General features: G+C 35.5%; 2 protein-coding genes across 5 annotated transcripts in view; one reads left to right on the forward strand and one right to left on the reverse strand.

The window, feature by feature from the left end:
* The first annotated feature begins 599 nt into the window (after window positions 1-599).
* HEMK2 (HemK methyltransferase 2, ETF1 glutamine and histone H4 lysine) lies at window positions 600-19,674 on the forward strand. Of its 2 annotated transcripts, XR_012473987.1 has the most exons (7): window positions 600-833; window positions 8,116-8,202; window positions 8,633-8,723; window positions 9,513-9,596; window positions 13,251-13,392; window positions 16,540-16,710; window positions 19,615-19,674. XR_012473987.1 is itself a non-coding variant. In XM_074213955.1 (6 exons), exons 1-6 carry the CDS (start codon window positions 685-687, stop codon window positions 16,644-16,646), a joined length of 660 nt encoding a protein of 219 aa, XP_074070056.1. In that variant the 5' UTR covers window positions 601-684; the 3' UTR covers window positions 16,647-19,674. The 2 variants fall into 2 exon arrangements, 1 of the variants encoding a protein (XP_074070056.1); XM_074213955.1 differs by having other exon boundaries at window positions 601-833; window positions 16,540-19,674.
* The window catches only part of LTN1 (listerin E3 ubiquitin protein ligase 1), a 104,666-nt gene continuing 104,164 nt past the window's right edge, over window positions 19,388-19,889 (reverse strand). For all 3 annotated transcript variants that reach the window (XM_074213953.1, XM_074213952.1, XM_074213951.1), the window contains one exon: window positions 19,388-19,673. In XM_074213953.1, coding sequence (XP_074070054.1) covers window positions 19,611-19,673 — 63 coding nt within the window. In that variant the 3' untranslated portion in view covers window positions 19,388-19,610. The remainder of the gene's footprint in view (window positions 19,674-19,889) is intronic.

The following is a 19,889-nucleotide window of genomic DNA, read 5'->3' on the forward strand; positions in this document are numbered from 1 at the left end:
CCTAGGTTGGAACAGGGATCATTCCTGGCACCGGAACCCCCTAGGATGGCATTCCAGGTGAACAGCAGCAGGAGGGGGTGAGGCTTGGCCCGGGCCTTCCCGCCTCCTCCACCCAGACCTTGGCCAGAGAGGGCCCGCACACACAGCGTCTGCGGGCGGCTGGGCACCCTCTGGGCCGGGTGGCCACCACTGGCACGTGCGCGCCATCCTTGGCAACATCTAAAGGTCTGGCGCCAGGAAGTGCCGGGTGCAAAGGGGGCTTCCTGAGCATCCCACACGTGCCAGGAAAGGCCTGATGGGGAGCGAGGCCGCTTTGGCTCACTCTCTGTCCATACTTGAGACCGGGGGGCTGTTTTGTACCCACTGAACAGCTTTGGCAATGGGGGCTGGTGGGAGCTGAAGGCGGGCTTTTTGAAGGAGGCCAAGGGGGGGGGGGTGAATGGCCTTTTCTAAAAGGCATTTATGGCTAAAAGGATCCAAACGGATAATCCCGCCTTCTCTGGGGAAAGCCCGGAATCCTTAAAGGGGAAAGAGGGGCGGAAGTGAGAAGGACTCCGAACGCGATTAGACAACAATGCCCGCGCCTTGGGGGCAGCTCTGCGCAGGCTCCGGGCGACGCGCGCGCTCCGGGGACTTACGGGCTCGTCCCTGAGGCCGCCCCAAGCTGCGCACGCGCGGATAGAGATGGCGCAGGGGGGCTGGGCCCCGCCACGTTTTCCTACTCCATCGTACCGACACGTGGGACGGGGTGCTTTCCGGGAGGTATACGAACCGGCCGAGGATACGTTCCTGTTGCTGGATGCCTTGGAGGCAGCGGCCGCGGAGCTGATGGGGTGAGAGAGTGGGAGCAGAGCCGGGGGCAGGAAGGAAAGGGAGGGGGAAGAAGGACTCTGCCGGAAAGGAGCGGCCCGGGGCGGAAAGCGGGACCGGAAGCGGAAGAGGTGACGTGGGCATGACGTGGGGGTGACGTGGGCGGCGCGGCTGGAAATGCCAGGTCAGCTGGCGGTTTACCTTCAGAATAAAGATAATAAGTAATATAATAGTGGGAAAAGGCTGACTTTGCCTATTTTAGCACGTTCTCAAATCTTGCGGTTCGGTTGTTTTTTCCCAGTCTTGTCCAACTCGACGGAAAATGGTCCGTGGCCCCGTTTGAGATTTTTTTGGGCAAAGATGCTGGGGCGGTATGTCCATTGGCTTCAACATTTCATTCAACTGAGGCAAAGTGGGTTAAGTACTTGCCCGGGGTCACATAGCTAGTAAGTCTGAGGCTGGATTTGAACTCAACCCCATTCCAGATCCGGCACACCGTGCCCCTGGCTCCAATTTGAAGTGTTCTTTATTAATGAAGGAGATTTAACAAAAAAAATATGTGTGTGTGTGTGTGTGTGTGTGTGTGTGTGTGTGTTTAAGCGCAATTTAACAGACCCCTGTGGTTTAGAATTTATTTTCGGTGTCAGAACCAATCTAATGATATAATAGGAGTGGCTATCCATGACTTTAAGTAATAAGAAGCAAAAAAAAAATGGAGATGGCCTGGATGACTAATCCTTTGTTAAAACTTTTAGGATTGGGGTTTGTTTAGTGTTAATGTAAATGTTGAGGTGTTTATAGTTAGCCTCATTAAAAAGCCCACCTTCAGCTCTCTCAAATCACCTACCACCTTAATCTCTTTTTTTTTTTAGTTTTTGCAAGGCAGTGGGATTTAGTGGCTTATTAAGTGTCTGAGGCGGGATTTGAACTTAGGTCCTCCTGATTCCAGGGCGGATGCTCCTTCCACTGCACCACTTAGCCGCCCCTCTTCTTTTTTTTAAAATTAAAATGACACTTTTATTTTACCTGGGTTTTTTTTTTGTTCACCCTAATCTCTTCTAATGAGCATTCTGATGATGTGATCTTTTCTTTGGCAATCACGACTTCAACAAATAATAATATCAATACTTAGCATTTATTATAGTGTTTTAATGTTTTCAAGGTACTTTACAAATATCTCATTTGATCCTCACAATCTTGGGAAGAACGTATTATCTCTCCATTTTAATTTATTATCAATTTTATTTTCAGTTACAAATTCTCACTCTCCCTGCCCATTAAGACAAGAAAATACAAAACTCAGTACAAGTAAGCAGTTGTGCAAAACATTTTCACATCCCAAATTATACTTAAATCTGCCGCCTGAGTCCATCAGTTCTCCATCTCAAGAGAAATAGCGTATTTTCATCCTGAGTCCTTTGGGATTGTGCTTGGGTTGTATTGATCAAGACTGCTAAATTTTTGGTTGGGTTGTTTTTTTTTTTGTGGGGCAATGGAGTTAAGTGACTTGCCCAAGGTCAGTTAGTTGTGAGTGGATGAAGTTAAATTTGAACTCAGATCCTCCTGACTTCAGGACTTCAGAACCAATGCTTCATCGAGGGCTACCTGGCTGCCCCATTGTTGGTTATCTTTATATTGCTATTTCTTTGTAAATTATTCTCCTAATTCTGTTCACCTCATTTTGCACCTGTTCATATAAGTCTTTACAGGCTTTTCTGAAACCATCCCCTTCACCATTTCAGCAAAGTCATGTTGTATTACATATATACATGTATATATGGGTATACACAAACACACACATATACTCACACACACATTATATAAAATATTTAGACAGTCTCAAGTGATGACCACCCTGTCAATTTTCAATTTTTTCCATCACAACAAGGGCAATATCTTTATATTCATGGGTTCTTTTTCCTTTTCCTTTGATCTCTTTGGGGTCCAGATTTAGTAGTGTGATTGCTGGCATTTTCAAAGAATATGCACAGTTTAATAGCTTTTAAGACATAGTTACAAATTTTTTTCCCAGAATAGTTGGACTAGTTCACAACTCCACCAACATTTTATAAGTGGACCTACTTTTTCACATTTCCTCCAGCATTTGTCATTTTCCTTTTTCAATCCAAATGTGAAGTGTACCACAGGGTTGTTTTAATTTGAATTACTCTATTAGTGATTTAGAGGAATTTTAATATAACTTGGGAGCTTTGACTTCTTCCTCTGAAAACTGCCTATTCATAACTTTTAGTCATTTCTCATTTGGGGGATAGCTTAGTTTAGATAGTTTAGTTCAATTTTCTGTATGTTTTAAAAATGAGACCTTAATCCAAGAAATTTGCTGCAAAAATCTCCCCCTTTCCCAGTTTTCTGATTGTCTTCTAGTTTTTAGCTGCAATGGTTTTATTTGGTTTTTTGTTTTTGTTTTTTTTTTTTAGATTTTTGCAAGGCAAATGGGGTTGTGGCTTGCCCAAGTCCACACAGCTAGGTAATTATTAAGTGTCTGAGACCGGATTCGAACCCAGGTACTCCTGACTCCAGGGAGCTTTATCCACAGCGCCACCTAGCCTCCCCTTATTGGTTTTATTTGTATATAGTTTTAATATTATGTAAGCAAAATTATCCATCCTCTCTCATGTGAATCTCTATAGCATGAGGTCATAACCTCTTTCCCTGATCATAGAACTTAAAAGGAAATTTTTTCCATGCCTCACTAATTATTTTTTTATGATTTTGACCTTTATATTATATATAAATCATGTGCCCACTTTCATTTCACTGAACTTTTATTAAGGCACTGGGAATACAAATAAGAAAAAGAGATAGTTCCTATAGTTAAAGAGATTAAATCTGGAGTAGGAGGTGGGGGCGAACATGGAGAGGTAGGTGGAGGGTGTGGAGACTATACCAAAGAAAGCAGATAAGGGGGGGCGGCTAGGTGGCGCAGTGGACTAAGCACCAGCCCTGGAGTCAGAAGTACCAGGATTCAAATCGGTCTCAGACACTTAATAATTATCTAGCTGTGTGGCCTTGGGCAAGCCACTTAACCCTATTTGCCTTGCAAAAAACCTAAAAAAACAAAGCAGATAAGGGATCCACAGTTTATCTTGGAATATGGTCTATTCCTACTTTCAAGCTATTGTCTAATTTCTGAACAGTTTTAATTAAATATGAGTATTTGCCACAATAGCTGGGATATTTGGGTTGATCATACACTGAGTTACTGTGCTCATTTGCTTTTGTATACTGTGTGCCTAATCTGTTCCATTGCTCCACTAGATATCATTTTTTTTCTGTTTTAAAAATTTATTTAGTATTTTATTTTTCTCCAATTACATGTAAAAACAATTAACATTTGTTTTTAATTGAAGTTCTGGGGGCGGCTAGGTGGTGCAGTGGATAGAGCACCAACCCTGGAATCAGAAGTACCTGAGTTCAAATCCTGCCTCAGACACTTAACCTAGCCAGGGGCAAGCCACTTAACCCCATTGCCTTGCAAAAAACAAAAAAAACAAAAAAACTAAAAAAAAAACATGCTTCAATCTGTATTCAGACACCATCAGTTCTTGTCTGGGGTGGATAGCATGTTTCATCTATAAGTCCTTCAGAGTTGTCTTGGATCTTTGTATTACTGAGAATTGCTAAGTCATTCACAACTGTTACTTTGCCTATTATCTTGCTGATATTTTGTACATAGTACATTTCACTTTGCATCAGCTTCTCTAAGTCTTTTTTTAAAAATTATATAAATATTTTATTTATTTTCTAATAATATACAGTAGTCGTTTCTAAATCATTTTTTGACAAGGTCTTTCCCTCCCGCTTCCTCCCTTCCCTCTCCCTCTCCCCCCATAGAAGGCAATCTGTTAATCTTTACATTGTTTCCATGATATACATAGATCAAAATTGAATGTGTTGAGAGAAAAAACATATCCATAAGGAAGAAAGAAAATATTAGAGATAGAAAAATTATGTAATACATAAGACAACTTTTCTAAAAATTGAAGATAATAGTCTTTGGTCTTCATTCAAACTCCACAGTACCTTCTCCTGCATACAGATGGCATTCTCTATCTTCACTTCTACATGTGTTGCTGAAAAAAGGTGGAGAAAATTATGCAAACTGTGACTGGGTCTATTACAAATTCATTTTACCAAACTCGATTTAGACCCTCACAGGCAATTCTATTCTTACCTCCCTTATCAATTCTCTATTCGATTCTTCATAGCAACTCTTTCAAACCTTTTCATCTTTCTCAAAAATTCTTTCTACTTTCTCTGTCGAGGACCAGTTGAGGAGTTGAGGATGAAAGCTAGGTTGGGCACCTGAGGGACTGGAAGAATAGTATTACCCTCTTCAATAATTAGGAAGATGGAAGATGATGGGTTGGTAACGTTTTCGAAGTAAAGAAGATAATTAGTGATAACTGAATACTTTATAAATAAAAGAACTTTTAAAATTTTGTAGATATAGTGAAATTTATATGCTGGAATTTAAACATTCATATTTATTTGTAATGAAACAAAGAACTGGGTTTCTTTAGATACATTTTGATTGGATGTGTTATCTTTTTAATAATAATTGTCTCTTATTCCAAAATATTTTAGAATTGCTTACAAATGTAAGCTGTATTTATGCCATGTAAGGAACTGATTTTCTTATTCTGATTATTTATGATGTTGTAATAGCTCAAAACTTCCAATAGGAGGTATAAATAATACTGCAACATGGTTTGATTTTTAAAATAAATAGGCTGGCATCACAGCAAAAAAAAAGTGCTCAGAAAGTATGCACAGTTATATTGTGAACAAAATTGAGGACATAAAATAATATTAAAAAGAAACAAAATAATATTAAAACTGTCAGAAGACCAGATGGTGATATTAAAAACTCCAATCTCAGAAAAGGAAATAGATCTAACTATAAAGGAAAAAGTCCCTGGACCTGAGGGAGAAGTCTGTCGAACTTTTAAAGAACAGTTAATACCTATACTTCACAATTTATCCTCAGAATTAAGGTCCTTACCACAATCCTTTTACTGAGACAAATAAGTCCTAATACCTAAAACAAAGAAATATAAAATATGGAAAGAAAACTGTTGGTTAATATAATTAATGAATATTGACTTAAAATTTTATATAAAATCCTTTCCAACAGGCTATAGTGAGTTATCTAAGAAATCATCCATCATGATCAAGTGAGACCGATAATCTGGGTATGTCATTCAACATACTATTTAAAGCCAAAATATTCAAAACCACACAATTAGCTTAACAGATGCAGAAAAAAAATCTTTGATGGAGTACAGTACTTTTATGATTAAATACCCAACAAATTATGGGCATAGAAGGATATTTTTTTAAATATCTTAAATAGCATCTGTCTAGAACCAAAACAAGCATCATAAGCAGTGGACATTCACCAGAACCTTTGCTAATAAAAACAGGCATAAAACAAGGATTTCCATGCTCTTCATTATATATAGTTCTGGAAATACTATCAATAACAGTAAGACAAGAAAGAAATTAAATAAAAATAGGTAAAGAGGAAATAAAAGTACCCCTTTTTGCTGATGATGTGTGGGTTTTCTTGGAAAGCAGAGGGATTCAAATGATAATTGCCCAGAAAAGTTGCAGTCTATGAAAAAAATCCTCAAAAATCTTATAATAAAATGTAAGAAGCAATAAAAGATAGAAAATACATTTTCATAGTATACTTCCTAATATACTACATAAAATATATAAAGCACTTAGGAATCAAATTCCCAGATTTATATAGATTCAATTACAAAGGGTCCCTTAAAGAAATAAAGATCATCTTAGAGCTGGAAAAAACTCCGTGCTCCATGGCTAGACCATACCAATATGATAAAGATGACAATACTGCTAAAATTAACTTAACACCTTTTGTGTTAACTTTTTAAATGTATCAATAAGTTGTGCTGATTTTTTTTTTTAACCTCTTTCTAAAGCAAAAAGACTTCACTCTTTGTCATATGGGATGGTTCTGGGGAGGGGAGGGAGAGGGATACACATAGGATACTTGGTGATGTAAGAAATAGAAAACATCAATAAAAATAATTTTTAAAAAACAATTATGGACTGCCTTCAAAAGGATGGTATGCTCCAGAGTTGATTTGTTTGTTGATGGATTTGGTCAAAATGTGTTTGTCAGTAATGATTGTATTGTAAAGAAAAACGACTTTGAAAAACTTAGGAAAGATTGGCACAATGACTAGCCACAATCGATTAGATACTACTCAGTAACTCAGTGTAGATTGAGATATTTTTTTCTTTGAAACATGACCGGTTGGTTTTGCTTGATTATACATGTGTGTAACATAAGTTTTGTTTTTCTTGCTTTTACAATTAGGGGAATGAAAAAAAAGGCTAAGCAAGAGAATGCAGATCTGAAAATGAAATAAAATTTAATTATAGGAAAAAGGTGGATATGTCCATAAGAGAATTACTCATGCCATCAGAAAAAGTTGATTTGGGGTTCTTGTTATTTCTAGATACATAATTTATATAGATAAATATAATAAAATAATTTGGAATTTATTTTAGATTCTGATTTGTAATTTCATATGATTTGGGCAACCTCTTTCTACTAGTGCAGAGGTTACTTTCTATAATTTAGATAGCCATAGGGAGTTGCTGGAGACAAAGAGCTCAGGTGAATTTGTCACTGTAATACACCAATGTATGAAGGGTAATTTTTCAAGTTTACAATTGTGCTCCTCTATCCATTACACCACATATCTCTCTTGAAATTAATATTAAGTTCTTAATTTGGATGAAAATATAAAAGTACTAGCCTCAGACATGCAAAAAGAAAAAATAGACAAGCAAATATTTCAGTGTTTCACCAAAGTCTGAGGCTCTTTACTTAACACCATGTAGGGAATTCCTTTGTCACTCTAAATTAGAACCAAGGATCCTTCAACTTTCTAATACACATATTATAGGGAAAAAAAAACTTCTAAAGTTTTTAAAAACCTAGTAAAATTAACATGGTAAATATTCCTATTTTGTCAAGGAATAAGTATCCAGTTGTATAATATTTTACTGAATTTATCTTAAAACCATCTAGAGATACCACAAATATACATAAGACACTTTTTGCATACACAGAATAATTCTGGAATTTTGAGCTTTACAGTATTAAGTATAAAAAGATTATGAGTATTTTTGCATATGCATATAATATTAACTTTCTATAGGGGGATGACAGAACAGTAAAGATTTATGCTAAAACTTGTGGGTCACATTATTTTATAACTAAATACAACATTTTCACTTCAGAGTAGAGATATGCCTTGAAATTGGAGCAGGATCTGGCATCGTATCTGCATTCCTGGCTTCAATTATTGGCCCTCAGGCTTTATATATGTAAGTATAATTTCACCAGTTATTCTGAAGAGTATATTAAGTAATTAATCATTAACATTTACAAGAGAACATATTTTTAATTGCAAAAGTTAAAACATGTAATTGACTCAAGATTGAATAATATAATATGCCTTTTCTGACAAAAATATATACATATATGTATAACATGAATTTGGGTCTAAATGATTCATCTATAGGTTTTTAAGAGAAATGATATATAAATTTCCTTCTCTTTCTAATATTCTGCAATTCTAAACAATTTTATAGTGATACCAAGTTGTCAGGATAAGAAAGTCACAAATGTGCATCTACATTTTCTTATACTTAGAAAAAATTAAACATTTCTTGATTTCTTTCGTCAGTTTGATTCTAAAAAGGTTATTTGTTGTTATTAAAAAGGTTATTACTTTGTTTTTTATCTTTTTTATAGGTGTACTGATATCAACCCCAAAGCAGTTGACTGTACCTTGGAGACAGCACTGTGTAATAGAGTTCACATTCAGCCAGTAATTACAGATTTGGTGAGAGTAGTCCTTTTCCTACAGTACAGTCCTATACTACTGGTATAAAATAAAAAATTCTCCCCAACTTTTAAAAAGGTATAGACTGGTACAGGGAGACATAAAGAGCCAATCACAGTGAATAGAATCAGAAGATCTGAGTTAAGATTTTGCTTTTGACACTTGACTGTGGGAGTTATTTAACTTATCTTGACCAAGTCAACTACCTCACTTTTTCATCTGGAGTCTTCTGAGTCCTGTGGCCAGATATGAATCAGGATGACTGGAAATGGCCCTGGATGCCTGGAGGCAATCAGGGTGAAATTGTTCATTGCTCCTGTCAACCTGACTCCCAAGGCCTGTGCTCTATCTACCTAGCTGAAATGAATTTATTGACTCAAAAAAGTCATCTTTTTAAAAAAATTTTCAATCAAAAAATAGACTGGATTTTAAATATTTATGAAATGCAACTATTTCTGTTTCCAACTTGCCATAATCTGGCATTTGCCTACTTCATTTTACAAAAATTTACTGACATGCGCAATCTGCATTGTTGAACATCAATAGCATACCCAAACATTTTATGCTTATTTTGATGAATCGGTTTCCATGTTCTAAAAAATTTATATTTTGTGCAAATTTATGTGAGATTTAAGATGAAAATGTGTGATTGGACAATGTTTTAGCTCCTGAGCCAGTTATGCTCTGCAGTACACTAAACACATCATTTCTTCTGTAAGAATACAAGTGACATTGTAGGCACTGACATTTAACCACAAAGTTCAGTTGACAATTTTGATTTGTATCTAGGCCAAAGGATTGCTACCAAGGCTATTCAGGAAAGTTGATCTTCTGGTATTTAACCCACCCTATGTAGTAACACCTTCTGAAGAGGTAAGAGCTATATAAAAATTTAAAATGACCATTATCTTTAGGTTTCTTAACATTGGCTAGTATTTAATGAATTTTATTATGTCATCATTCACATCTCTCCACTATGGGGTAGCATCAATGAAAATGGTACCTATACCTCCCTCCATCATTACATAGTTAGATGGATAAAAACTGCTGCAGAATGAACAAGTGTTGCTCCCAGTGCTGCCCCACATAGGTCCTGATTAGAACTGGTGGTAAGAGATGGAAGAATAAAGAGCTGACCCACTGCCAAATGCTCTCAGAGACTTTAGAACTCCTTTATTACAGGACCCACCATTTCCTCCTGGTCAGAGCGCCAATCCCTCTCATAAGGATTGTGAATGAAGTTTAAATTAGTGACTTCCTTCACCATTATGACTGTCATTGAACCTCTCATCCTTTGCTTCAATTAACTTTGTTGCTACTAGCCAATTCCCATCTCCTTCTGGAAGAAGTTAAACTATTCCTGTCATTTTAATCTCTGGTTCTTCACTGCTACACAGCAATCTGTTTATTCATTTATGAAATACTAGTACACACTTTATAGTGACTAAGCTACTTTAAACTTGAGTTTCTTCTCAAGACCCTAATTCTACCCTATTCAGCAGATGACCTTACCTTGATAAAATCAAAGCTATCCATGGTGAAGCTCTCTTAGTTTTTGGTTTTAGGTCTATTCCTAAATGTTTACTTTGTAAACATTCACAAAAAAAGTAGTGCAGCTTGGAGAAATATTCAGAAGGCTAAGTTATCCCCACTAAATTAAATTCTTCCTCCTCACATGAGGTTTTCATATATATATTTCATGGTTTTCAGAAACATTCATAAGATTCAGCCAGGGAATGGAATATAGTCTTTCATTTATCATACAGAGCAACAGTAACTTAAAATGTTGGAAGATAGGGGCAGCTAGGTGGCACAGTGGATAGAGCACCAGCCCTGGAGTCAGGAGGAGCTAAGTTCAAATCAAACCACAGACACTTAATAATTGCCTGTGTGACCTTAACCCCATTGCCTAAAATAAAATTAAAAAAAAAAAATGCTGTGCATCAGCCACTGCTGGATGCTGAGAATACAGACTCAACTGTGAAATCATTTCTATGCTTTGGAAGCTTCTATTGTATTCTGAAATGGGATTGGTGGCCATGAAGATAGGTCATGGCACAAGGCACCTCAGAGATGGTGAAAAGAACATAGAGTTGAGTAAGAGCAATAAAGTGCCCTCACTGTGTCATTCACTGTGCTGAATGCCTGTAGTTGGGTAATACTGGTCTGATTCATATTCTTAGTATCAAAAGATGAAATGTAGATAGGAGCGGGAATATGCATATGGCAAAAGGACATTTAGTAAAATCTCCAGAATATTATGGGATTTGAAGAATGGATTGGGGTTGTCAGGTTAGAGGAAAAAATAAACTAAGGGAGTTTCCTTTCACTTACTATTCAGGACAGTTTAGACAAGGCAGAATTTCAAAGTTTAGTGGACATGATCAGAAAAACATAAAATGTATTGTATAAATAGGTACAAAGTAAAGGATCAGAACCCACAATGGCTGAAGTAATGTGAAAATATTTAGGAGGTATTTTTACTGATTAATTACAATGACTAATCTTGATCCCAGAATGCTAAGATGGTGAAAATATGCCTTCTCCCCTTAGTAAAAAGGGTAAGATTAGAGGGATAGATACTGGTCAAGATACTGGGTCAAGTCATGTTCACAACTATTTGATGACATTTTTTTTTAAGGTTTTTGCAAGGCAAATGGGGTTAAGTGGCTTGCCCAAGGCCATACAGCTAGGTAATTATTAAGTGTCTGAGGCCAAATTTTAACTCAGGGACTCCTGACTCCAGGGCTGGTGCTCTGTCCACTGCGCCACCTAGCCACCCTGACATATTACCTTTTAATTTTTAAAGTTTTTTAGAAGTTTGAGATTGCCCTCTCAATTCTACCTTTTAGAATCCCCCTTTTCCCGCAAAGCTTAATAGTACCACCCCCTTCATGATGCCTCTCCTGATTCTATTCCCTATTTGTGCTCTCTTCCCTTCTCTGTTACTCCTTGAACTTTTTGAGCTCTCTACTCCTTTCACTCCCAATTCTGTTTTATTTTTTTGTTTATATTATAGGATGGAAGTTCTTGAAGTTATTTTTGTCTTTGTATAATATTGTGAGAATGATGTTTTGTATATTTTATTTGTTTAACTGAACTGCAGTGGGTATATGTTTCTCAAAGATCAATCAAATTGAGAGATTAGAAAACTACTACTAATAACCAAAGATTATATGTCCTTCAAATATTAAAGTTAAGTTAGGATTAGCCTTCTAGGAATTAGGTTTTATCCTAACATGTGACAGTCATAAAAATCTTGCTCAATAATAGAGGAAAACATAGGTATGGACTTTATAAATGACAAATACTGGAATTAAAATATTAGAACTTTAGAACTGGAAGAAACACATTGTGCTCCTTGCTTTACAGGTAAGGATACAAAGGTTCAGAGAATCATATTTTAAGGGACAGAAAAAGGCTCATCTTTATAGGGTTATTCACTACTGTACATAATAAAAATCACATTACCAGGGCAGCTAGGTGGCACAGTGGATAGAGCACCAGCCCTGGAGTCAGGAGTACCTGGGTTCAAATCCGATCTCGGACACTTAAAAATTACCTAGCTGTATGGCCTTGGACAAGCCACTTAACCCCATTTGCCTTGCAAAAAAACCTAAAAAATAAAAAAAAATTGATTCTTAAAAAAAATCACATTATCAATAAAGATAATCAACATCAAGTTCACAGCAATGAATTGTTTCTCTTCCTTGATCTTACAAAAGGCCTCACTCCAGCTCTAAATACTAAAGGTGGGGGAAAAAACCCCTTCAAGTCCCACCTATAACAGGGAATACCCAGATTGTGATACAGGATACCTGTCCACAAATAAATATAAATACCTAGATAGTGATTAATAAGAAGGCCCATTTTTTATCTCTCTTTGATTCAAAGGTATCGGTGATCATGGCAAAGTGAAGGTAAGAATTAAGGTAGACTTAACCTGAGATTGCTTGAGTTGTCAGATTCTGTATGGAGGATTTATAGGATAAAATGGGTAAAAACACACCAGATGAGAAAACATAGCTGAGTTATTAATCTGTGGGAGGGAACACCCACTTATAAGATCACACATCCACCAAAGTATTACCCCCATTTTTCTTTGCAACCTGGTAAACCATATCAATTCTGAACCCTCCACTATTGAAGGAACATAGCTGCTATCACAGCTCTTTAAGATTTTACCACCTTGATGATGATCATGGGTCATTTGTAATGTATCTGTTCAAACTTTTACTTCCAGAATCTAATAGTTGGGTCATCTTTGGACCTGAAGCAATAAGGATATGTTTTGGGGTTTTTTAAAGTGTATTTTTGCATATTTTCTTATACCATATCTGGTTTCTCAAGAGCAGGATAAATGTGTATAGAAGCTAATTTATATTCCCAACAAAGTTTTGCTGCTATTTACGTATTCTCAACAAACAATAAAAATCTAAGGTTAATTAAAAATTTCAGTAGTTTGGAGTTCCAGACATAATTTTAATTAAATAAAAATCAAAAGATTCTTTCCAACTGATAACACAGGTAGGAAGTCATGGAATTGAGGCTGCTTGGGCTGGTGGCAGAAATGGCCGAGAAGTCATGGACAGATTCTTCCCTTTGGCTGCAGACCTACTATCACCAGAAGGATTTTTTTTTTTAGTTACCATTAAAGAAAACAATCCAGGTAATAAAGTTGAGTTTATCTTTCAATGGTTTGCTTATCTGAAATTATATAACAAAGCTTTCAAACATAAAACAATGGGATATTAACATTGGAGAAGGACGGGATAAAGTAGGTTTTTAATGCTGTTTAATTGGATATATTAGGTAGTTTTATTTTACTCATTTTAAAAACAAAACTCATTTTGCCTGAGTTTCTCAAATATGTATACTGCTATTTAGTCATAAAAAAAATGTAACTTTTTCTAGGCACTACATCCTCATTACATTGAACTTCTCTAGTCATCCTGACTTCACTTATATATGTAACTGATCAGTTCTTGTTATTATCTACCCTACCTTTATTTCTATCTCCATAATTATGCTATTATGAATGACCATAGGTCAAGAATATCAAAGGAATCAAAGAAAGAATGTGAAGAAAGGCAGACTAGCAGTACCAAAGTTCAAATTATATTACAAAGTGGTAATTATTCAATACTATCTAGTACTGGCCAAAAAATACAGTGGTGAACCAGTGGAATAGATTGAGTATTCAATACACAGTAGCAAAGCAAATGGCCAGAGTAATATAATGTTTGATAAACCAAAGATCCGAGCTTTTGAAGCAGAACTCACTGTTTCACAGAAACATCTGGGAAAACTGGAAAACAGTCTGGCAGAAGCTAGGCATACATCAATTTCTCACATCACATATCAAGATAAGGTCAAAATAGGTACATGATTTAGATGTAAAGAATGATAAAAGCAAATTAGGAGAGCACGGAAAAATTTACCTCTCAGATGTAGGAATAAGATTAGAGTTCATGATGTAAAAAAGTAAGTAGTGGATAGAGCACAGGCCCTGGAGTCAGGACCTGAATTCAAATCCGGCCTCAGGCCTTAAAGAAAATTTAAAAAGTTTGGGAAGATGAAGTAGATAATTTTGATTACACAAAATTAAAGTTTTTGCACAAACAAAAGCATTGTAGCCAATATTAGAAGGAAATCGGGTAATTGGGGAGGAAATTTTGACCAAGATTCTCTGATGAAGGTCTCATTTCTCAAAAATATAGGGAACTGGGGCAGCTAGGTGGCGTAGTGGATAAAGCACCGGCCCTGGAGTTCAAATCTGGTCTCAGACACTTAATAATTACCTAGCTGTGTGACCTTGGGCAAGCCACTTAATCCCATTTGTCTTGCAAAAACCTAAAAAAAAAATATAGGGAACCAAGCCAAATTTATAAATATAACATTCCCCAATTGATAAATGGTCAGAGGATATGAACAAGTCAAAGAAATCAAAGCTATTAACAGTCATGTGAAAAAATGCTTTAAAGTGCTCATTGAAGAAATACAAATTAGAACAACTCTAAGGAACTACTTATCAGATTGACCAACAACATGGCAGAAAAGTGACAGACCCTGGAGGGGATGTGGAAAAATAGGTGTACTAATGCACTGTTGGTAGAGTTGTTAACTGGTATGACCTTTCTGGAGAACAATTTGGAACTATGCTCAAAGAGCTATAAAACTCTACACCAAGCAATACCACTACTAGGTTTGTAACCCTGAGAAATCAAAGAAAAAGTACATGTAGTGTGTGTGTGTGTACATATACAAATATATCAGTTCTTATTGTGGTGGCAAAGAATTGGAGGATGTCCACCAATTGGGAGTGCTTGAACAAGTGGTATATGACTGTGATAGTACTAGTGTGCTGTAAGAAATGAACATAGCTGTGTGACCTTGGGCAAGCCACTTAATCCCATTACCTTCAAAAAACAAAAAAATGAGTAGGAATGGTGTCAGAAAAATCTGCAAAGACTTATATGAATTGTTAGAGTGAAGTGAGCAAAACAGTAAATATCAACTGTGAAAAAACAACTATTGTGATCAATACAATGTTCCAAGACTGTGTGAAAGGACTAATAATAAAAAATGCTTCTCACCTCCAGAGAACTAACAAACTCTCAAATTGAAGTAAATTGTTCTTCACTTCCTTTAATAATGATGTTTTTTTAAAACAATATGGCTAATATAGAACTTCTCATGGAAAATGAATATCATATTGCTTGTCTTCTCAATGGGCAGAGAAGGATCTATTGTTTGGGGTGGTTGGGTTTTTGGGGTTTGTTTTTTTTTTTTGGTTTTTGCAAGACAGTGGGGTTAAGTAGCTTGCCCAAGGCCACACAGCTAGGTACTAAGTGTCTGAGGCTGGATTTGAACTCAGGTCCTCCTTAGAGCCAGTGCTCTATCCATTGTGCCACCTAGCACCCTGAAGGACCTGTTTTGATGGGAGTTTTCACACATGGTAAAATTTCCCATACCAATGAAATAGAGACCCTCACACTCTTGTCTCACAAAGTTGCACTTTTTTTTTCATATCTTGATTTCAATTTATGTTCCTTACATTTGAAATTAGGATCTCTGTTTCAATGCTTTTTCTTTTCTAAGGGTTCATTTCTTCAAAAACAAATATACATTCTATTCCAGTAAAATTCATTTTTCTATTATCAGAAACAAATGCTGTTTTCTTAGCACAGATATTGAACACTAATAAGGAGTCCAATTTACTAACACTAAACATTTCTTTACTATCATATTTTTGGTGTAATATTTGAATGGATCTGTGATCTCATCAATTTCAAAGTTCCCTCCAATGATCAAGATGTAATTCATCCTGTAACTGTTGTCCATCTTTCCATGCTATTCACCACAAGGGGTCCACTAACATTTTTGTTATATAATTGCATATTAAAATGAACATTTTAGATTAATAAACTATAAATATTTTTTACAAAATATAAATATATGCACACTTAACATGTTTACACATACATATTTATATAATTTTTATAGATAAGATGGTAGACTGATTGATTGATTGATTGATTGATTGCCTCTTTACTTCATGAGATGACCCTGGGTTTTTCTCAAAGGCTATGCCAGCAAAGCAAGAGTTTGCCAGTTTACAGTTTGGGAAGGCTTTAATAGTATGGCTCTAGCAAAAGAATAAATCTGTTTTTTGGGGAACAACGCAGCTAATATGGAGAGATTTAAAGGTAATTTAAAATCCTGTGATTATAATCTTGCTATATTTTTTTCAGCAAGTATCAGGTAAACATTACGAAAGTAGTTAATGTGATTTTATATTTAATTTCAATTTCAGATGAAATTATGGAAACAATGAAGAAATATGGTTTACAAGGCATAAGGGTACTTTCCAGACAAGCAGGAGGAGAAATTCTTTCAATCCTAAAGTTCAACAAGTTCTAAAAACGTTATATGAAATGTTTAATCACTGGTATACTTTTAAAGCCAAAGTTATTCCAAGAGCCAGGTAAAGAATTGGAGTGTGGTTTTTAAGTGTTGAAAACAAGTTAGGTAAACCAAGTTAAATCAGTGTTGGTTTTTTTTAGGTTTTTGCAAGGTAGATGGGGTTAAGTGGCTTGCCCAAGGTCACACAGCTAAGTAATTATTATTAAGTGTCTGAGGCCAGATTTGAACTCAGGGACTCCTGACTCCACGACCAGTGCTGTATCCACTGTGCCACCTAGCTGCCTCTCTGAACTATAAGCAAAGTCAGAGTGGTTTATTGAACATCGTCTAAAAACGTTAGGGCAGCTAGGTGGTGCAGTGGATAGAAACCAGCCCTGGAGTCATGAGGACTTAAATTCAAATGTGGCCTCAGACACTTAATAATTACCTAGCTGTGTGACCTTGCAAAAAAAAAGAAAAATGTATATTCCTAGCAAATGTCACTGTCACTAAGTAATGAAGAAGGGTTTGACAGTTGTTGTTAGATGATTCAATCATGTTAAGGTAAAGTATGATCCTATGAACCTATGAATCATAACAAGCCAGCCCCTTCTATGAAGGCTAGCTACTCCTTGCTAAGGGATTCTTGTCCAAAGTAGTATATGTAATGAACACCTGAATTAAATTTACATATTCCTGTTCATTAACAGTTATGCATTTTTGTTTTAAAAATCATTTTTAAATCTCTGCCAAACATATTTTTGCTCTTCTGAAGGAAATCACATCCTTTTGGAATTTTATTGTGGTTTTTCTAAATAATTCTTTTAAGGGATTTGAGTGATAGGACAAGGAAGGATAGGGTCTAGTATGATTTTTTATAGGGAACTCCAGAATGAGGATGAGGAAATTCAATGAATGCAGATTAGCACCAGAATTTTAAGACACTTAAACAAGCTGCTTGGAGTACTGAAAGATTAAGTGATTTTCCCAGGATCAGAGAGTGTGTCTAGTTGGATCTGAACGCAGTTCACCATGCCACACTAGTTCTCATTTAATCAATATGAATTATAAAAAATATTTTGTGAATGCTACATCATGATTTCAGGAGAACAAAAAAAATAGTATATTACTACCCCATCCTATCAGAAAGGTTATGGACTTGAAATTTAGAAGGATTTGGGTTTTTAAATTATTTTTATTATTATTGATTTGCAGAGGACTGGGTAAGAAAAAGGGATAAGCTAATTTAATTGGAAAAAAATACTAAAATTTAATTTAAAAAAATTTTGGGACAAATTTTTTCTAAAAATTGGCAGCATAGAATTGATGGCATTTCATGTCACTGATATGACAAAATGGCTTAATATCCACATATAGTATGTAGAATGTAATTTCCCACACCAAGAACATTTGTGTTTTACTTTTTTGAACTGTTTAATGGAACTTAGGTTATTTGTACAAATGCTTAATTAAGCACAATTATGAAATGTTATTCTTGACTAGAAAAATAACTTTATATCTTTACAGAGTGTAAGAGGATACACTATCAAATGATATTCTAAAAATAAAACTGCTACATTGCATTTATAACCATAAAAAGTAGGTATTCCATTCATCCCATAAATGAACAGCAGTGAACAGTGAATCCCAAAAAGTTATTTTTAAAAAATTCCTTTGGCTCCTGAAGTAAAACAAGATGAACAGTCATTCTAGAATAATTCTTCCATCATTGTGGAATTATGGGTATAAACATGCTACATAACTTATATATTTATTACCAGTGGGTAACATTTCAACTTTTGTAACTTAAGTATAATGACAGAAGTGAGATTGGATTTTTTAAGTCATAGTATATTCAAATATTTCACAAATGCCTGAAGACATCTTAGCACTTTGATTTTTTTTTAAGTTTTAACTAACTTATACTGCTAAAAGTTATTATTAGGGTTTTTAAAAAGTAGTTAAGAGAAAACTTGAGGGGCGGCTAGGTGGCACAGTGGATAAAGCACGGCCCTGGAGTCAGGAGTACCTGGGTTCAAATCCAGTCTCAGACACTTAATAATTACCTATCTGTGTGGCCTTGGGCAAGCCACTTAACCCCATTTGCCTTGCAAAAACCTAAAGAGAGAGAGAGAGAGAACTTGATATTGAAACACATTTTAGCACCTGTCAACTCCTTTTTTTAATCTTGGATTTCAAAAAGCTTCTTTAAATCCAATTAAAATTTTTAATTAAATACAAAGGAGATGAGGTTGAAAAACTGAATTCATTGTTTGAGAGAAACAAAGAATAGGTCATCTCTCAAACTAAGTGTCTGAAAGCAGTCTGCTTATTTCCACTAATAAATCTATTTAATCTATGAAATTCTTCCCCTCCATCAGTAAAAGAATTTAGACTAGCAAAGAAGTTTAAAATTTTGAAGTTGTATTTCTTTTGGTTCAGTTTTTCAGTCATTTGTAACCCTATTTGGAGTTTTATTGACAAAGGTACTGCCATTTCCTTCTCTAGTTCATTTTACAGATGAGACAAACAAATAAGTGTCTTAACCAGAGTCACAATCAGTATCTGAGGTGAGACTAGAATGGATTCCAGACCTGGCATTTCTATCCACTGTACTATCTAGTTGTCCCAAAACTAAATTAGCATAATTAGGATTATTACTTTTCTAATAATCTGTAATTCTTTTATGTTCCACACAGCATGCTATATATAATTAAACCATATACACATAAATTATTTATTTTCAAATTTATTTTTAAATGCAAATTAAAATAAACTGAGCTTTGTACATTGTAAATTTGTCAATATTTTATGCCAAAGAAAAGCTTCCAAATGTTTTACAAAACAATATAGAGGTAAGTAAACTTTATTTTAGGATCATCATAAAAATCAATGAAATTTTCTTTTAGATCCTATTCAGAAATAATGGTTTCTTTCAGCACTTAAAATGTTTGGGAGTAATAGAGCAAAATATCTTTTTTTTCAGAAAAATGTTTCCCGGCACAGTGGACAAGTAGATTTGTTGCTAGACGTAAACCATTTGTACTGCAAAAGATGATAAAATAAATATTAAAAAACATTTCAAAGACAACAGAACACCAAAGTTGCTTTCTTGTAGCAATAAGCCTATCAACTTTCATCTCTTATGTCAACCTCTTCATAAGCATACAACCAAAAAGATCTTTTCCTTGTTTGACTCTTTTAGACTAGTCACTTGAAATAGAGTTCAATAATATTCCTAGTCTACTAGGTAATACTGAT

Source organism: Macrotis lagotis, chromosome 1 (assembly GCF_037893015.1).
Source record: "Macrotis lagotis isolate mMagLag1 chromosome 1, bilby.v1.9.chrom.fasta, whole genome shotgun sequence".
In the NCBI taxonomy this organism is placed as follows: Eukaryota; Metazoa; Chordata; class Mammalia; order Peramelemorphia; family Peramelidae; genus Macrotis; species Macrotis lagotis.